The 5,438-nt window shown below is 34.7% G+C and overlaps 1 protein-coding gene across 1 annotated transcript; it reads right to left on the minus strand.

The window, feature by feature from the left end:
- Nucleotides 364–4,783, minus strand: LOC109349716 (beta-glucuronosyltransferase GlcAT14A-like). Its single transcript, XM_019590650.1, has 5 exons — nt 4,620–4,783; nt 3,874–4,529; nt 1,506–1,581; nt 1,299–1,414; nt 364–1,208 (listed from the first exon to the last, which is right to left on the minus strand). Exons 2-5 carry the CDS (start codon nt 4,355–4,357, stop codon nt 682–684), a joined length of 1,203 nt encoding a protein of 400 aa, XP_019446195.1. The 5' UTR covers nt 4,358–4,529; nt 4,620–4,783; the 3' UTR covers nt 364–681.

Genomic DNA, 5,438 nt, shown 5'->3' on the forward strand with positions numbered 1-5,438 from the left:
GTCACTAGTCCCTCTCCACCCAACCCGTAACCTCCACGCGTAAATTATCTCCCATCAAAAGGGGGGGAAAGTGATTCTCCTTTTCAACACATTTGATTCTTTGTGACAATCTTAGTACACATGGCTATGACCCATAATCTAGTGTCATTAAAAGACAAAGCACATCGAAATTGATTTGTTCTTTGTCAGAGATAATTCAAATTAAGACTCTTCATACATTCTCGCCAAGCCTCCATCTCCTACAAGATTATGCTTTCTAAGGGATCAACTCGAAGTTCTGGATTTGACCTAACTAGAATGTTATAGAATAATAGTTAAGGTATGCTTGTAAACTAACTATGTTTGTTAGTCTAAGCTAGACAGTTTTGTATTCTGCCAATTATGTAAGTTAGGCTGCACTAAGGTTATTAATCTTAGCTCTAACTCCATAAATGGAGTTGGCCTTTGTTGTAACAAACTAATCTTTCTAATATCAAAAAAGAAAAGTTTTACAGTTATCAATACCCTCTCTATCCTTCTATCTCAAAGAGATCCCCTTCTACCCATTAACACCCTTAAAAAAATTGAAATTACATTGGTGACCAAAGAATGTGTTCTCCGTAAACAGCGACTTTTTACTGGTACATGGATGATGCAGTTCCAGACACTGCACGGCTTCCTTAGATGTTTCCGTTCTTGTGTCTATTCACTGGAAGTCTGACACTGGTTGGTCTGTGAGTTCCAGTCATCGAGAAGCGCCGAAACAGACTCCTCAAGCTTCTTTGCTTGAGGGCCTGGCTTCAAAACGTTGACATCACCCCATTGGGAGCATGGATCCACCCACCAGCTCCTCCGGCCAGAGCACCATGCCCCTGGGACAACTTGATTATGCCCACGATGGAGAATCCTTTTATCAACCATGTCTAGAACGGAGTTATCAGCATCAAACTGTCTAGCAAATGCAGCTCCGCTTTCAACCATCTGACCGTACACAGAGACATTGAGGGCATGTGGTTCCATCTTTGGAGGATTGTCCCAGATCATATACCGCAAGTCACCATTTACGGTAGTGTTCTTGAATTTGGGTGCATTGCAAATGACCGAGTGGAAGTAACCTTCTTGGGATAACTTAACATTTGTAAAATACATCAGGAGTGTTCGAGGTAGATTATCCCAGCCAAAAAGGCAAAAGTCCAGGAAGGATCGGTTCAAGATGACCCATTGTGAACCTGCAAGGAAACGAAAAGAAAGCATTCAACATACAAACTCTCGCGGCATAGAATGCATAGCACAGATAGCATAAGAAAGCATAGATTTGCCTGTGAAAAGTTTGAATGCATTAGGTGTCTCCCGCTTCTGTGTAGCCTGAAAAATTTGACTTCTCCTTGCTAAATATGTTCCTGGATCAACTACAATAGGCTGGAATCTATCACTTCTGCATGAGTAAAAAAAGTATAAATATACGATCTTGTTCTAAACGAAAAAAGTGACAGATGTAGCAGCTAGAATTAGCAGTAGTTCATTACTCTTTCCATCCAAGATCACTGGTGTGTTCAATGAAATTGAGGTCCCTCCTAACTGTAGAGAAGACATGCGACAAATCTGATACAGATAAAAGAGATCAGTATGTTGGATACATATGCATAACAACAACAACCAAGCCTTTATCCCACTAGGTGGGGTCAGCTACATGAATCGAACGATGTCATAATGCTCTATCATGAATCATGTTCATTGACAAAGCATTGATTTAAGTCTTTCTTAAAGAAGTGAGATACATATGCATAAAGAAGACAAATATCATATTGAGAAGTGAGAATATGAAATAAGGAAATTAGTTCTCCTTAAAAGAAGAACAACACAATTCAGTGAATAAAGTTTTGAAAAACATAGTTATAGAGCATTTCATCACCTATAAGATAATATAAAATAAAGTAATGATGGTAAATGTTCTTGAATTGGAAGTTGGATATACAATAATATAGAGCAAAACCAGTAGATGCGTTATTTTAGTGTCATATGAACAACATCAAAGTTTATTTACAAACAACAGAGCTATGCAACACAGAAAACAACAATAACTCGGTCAATAAAAAAAGTACGATTCGCCAGCCCTGAAAGTGGGAGACATGGATCTGAGAGTTCACTTGCATCAGTCTTAGGGCATTCTATTAACAGGATAAAAAAGTACACTTCAAATTTGAAGTGTTATCTAAACACTTCAGCACCAACATTCTTTTATGCTTTAAGAGATCAAATATTACTCTATTCGGTAATGCTAGCAATACACCCTTCAAGACACTCTATTATTGGTTGGGTTTCATGTGGGACACCAAATAACATGGAGTCATGGACCCACTCTCTGTTTAGTATGTCCCACATGAGATCCACCCAATAATAGAGTGTGTTAAAAAGATTGTTGGTATTATTGCTCTACTCTATTTAGTCTTTTATTGATACTTGCCTTATAAAGCTGTCATTCACATGGTTTTCTAAAGGATTCATGTGTTCATTGTCCATTTTCCATTATCAGTTTATATGAGCTTCAAAGAAGCTCTCAAGTGATCTCTAGCATTCTGAAGATGGACAATGTTCTTAAGATATGCATCTACAAGACAATAACTAATAGTACTAAGTCATATATATATATATATATATATAATATATATCCGACTATCAGAGTGTAACATATATACTTGTTTCCTTTTTAGCCAGAATCATAATGATAGTGTCTCAATCTGATACTTAAACTTCTTCTAAATAGGTAGTCAAATCCTAGTTTGACACTTCTTCACTTGAGCATGCTGTCACGATATCAGTCTACTAAGTAAATGATCATTAGAAACTTCATTCAAACTTAAGATTCCAGTTTATAAGGATGGTTAAGAATATCCCTCCAATAAGAACTCCATACAAAATCGTCTTACTAAATCTTTCATTATTTCAACTTATTAAATCATGACCAAATAAGAAAGACTACACATTTGGAAGATATAGTTTTCTCCATGATGAGATTTTGGCAACCGTAAACGTTCAAGATATTCAATTGCCATCAACCTAAGCCTAAATCTTATAGCATATGCCAACTAACAACTATCAACTTAAAGCACCTTACCGTTCACACTCTATCTGGAGTTTCTACCAAATATGATTAGTTAACAAGATAGATGAAACTATCATCTAAATCTAAATTAATTACTACTGAAATGAGGATGTTGGATCAGCCTTTATTTACTTTTCCTTTCTACTCCAATCAATTTCCAGATGACATCAAAATTTTGGAAATCTAAAATTCAAGCATATGGTAAAGAAATTTTGGGGAAATAAGAATTAACTTAGGCACAAAAATTATGAACACTTATACATAAATTCATCATATTCATATCAAAGAATCAATAGTAATAAAAGAAACAATAAGAAACCGTTATTCCTTAATCTAGTATAAATGAAACAAGAAGGCATGCATCTAAGACAAAGCTCCTTCATTCTAACTATCAATTTTAAAATTCAACTTTCCAATTTATATCACATTTCAAAATTCCAAAAACAAGTAAACCCAAAACAAACAAATGAAACCAAAAGAAAGCTTCTAAAAACTTATAGAAATTTTCCAATGATCATCAAGCCACTTCACAGATAACAAAAACCTTAACAATGAACCATAGTTACTAGGAACCCGGTATATGTATGCAGTCACATTTTACAGTATTATTACAGACTTTCTTCAAGGTGAGCCTAAGATGTATTATGCAGAACAAAGAATTCAATGCCCGATATGAAAATGCTAAACTGCGAACCTAGTAGCTATGCATTCAATTATATAAAAAAAACCAATTTCACAGATCAAAACTGTAAATCAATGAACCAAAACAGAAATTATCATATTTGCATTACCATCCTGGGTAATGAGGGGATAATCGCGCGCACTCAAAGTGACAAACCAATTCCATCCACTATCCAACTTCATCATAATAGCAGCAGCCCTAAGAGTGATAGCAACATTAGATGACCCCAAGTGGGTCACATAATCAGCCTTCCCCACCACATCTGCATTCCCGAAAGCCTGAATCGCGGGCACGGACATAACAGCAGCAGCCAGACCCTGCCTCTCTTCATCACTTGCATCCATTCCAAGATGAAGCAAGTACCGATTCCTGGGATGATACACTGCCAGCAACAACCGGAAGATCCGGTTCTTGTCTCCATTTCCACCAGTAATGAAGTAAGCAAATGCAGGAGGGTAATGAGAACCATGATGAACATAAGAAGGTAAAGGCTTTGGGGTTGTGAAGATAGAGAATGAAGAGAGCAAGAGGAATGTGAGGGAGAGGAATGCTACAGTGAAAAGGGTGAAGAGCCATTTCCTCTCAACACCCATTAAAAGCACTAATAATGAAGATGAAAATGGAAACTTAGAGCATATGGGTATGTGTGTAATTATGGCTTGTTCTTCACTTCTTCTTGTATTGTAAAAAATATAGCAATATGAGAAGTGGGTTTGACAAAATTTTGGATTTTGAGATTGTTTAGGTTAATGGGTCATTGAAGATCTTGTCTTTATTACTTGATTTTGATGGGCATGGAAAAGATCAAAGTAACTAGAATGGAAAAGGGAAATGTTGATTGAAAGATGAAAAAACCAGATCAGAAAGTTCCAAATTTTTACCAGTATTGCATTTTCTTTCTAATTCTGTCTATGTGTTGTTGTTGTTGGGAAGGGTAGGGTTTCTTCAAATGTTAGATTTGTATGGTTGGGGTCTCAGAAGAAAATGGAGATCATGGATTATACACTCTTTCTTTGTCCTCAATCTCCCTCATTTATATATTAAAAATTGTAGTACACTTATTTCATTTCTTTCCTCTATTCCTTTAATTTATTATTGAGCACTGTGTAAATCTACCGTTAAGATATATTTCTTCTTTTATTTATAGATTGTGTTAGTTTGTTTCCACACCACCACAAGTGCCCAGGTTATACCAGCCACTGGTTTGTTAAAAGGAAGTGAACGAGTTCGCCTACTTATATTAAGACTTACTTAGATTCGCATGTATCTTACCATTAACTATTAATGAAAAGACAAATATAATATAATAATATTTAAAATCTAATTTGTAATGATATATTTATCATTTTATTGTGTTAGGAGGAGCTACCATATACCTTAGAACATGATTAGTTTACTATCCATAAGATGAGGAAGAAATATCATTAATTATATCAAAAAATTATACTTTAAAATTGTAAAGAACTTTTATATTATATATTCATATGTAAAATAACTATTTATTATAATAACTAATACACCCATAACTAAATTGTATAAATCTACAAAATACTTTTTATTTTATTTTTTATATTATAATATTGTAATTTTATCCTTATTTAACACGTTTTTAATAGGTAATTTTAATGACAATAAAAATAAATAGAGATAATTAATAATTTTAATGCTAACAGA

The sequence above is a fragment of the Lupinus angustifolius genome, chromosome LG01, assembly GCF_001865875.1.
Source record: "Lupinus angustifolius cultivar Tanjil chromosome LG01, LupAngTanjil_v1.0, whole genome shotgun sequence".
Taxonomy (NCBI): Eukaryota; Viridiplantae; Streptophyta; class Magnoliopsida; order Fabales; family Fabaceae; genus Lupinus; species Lupinus angustifolius.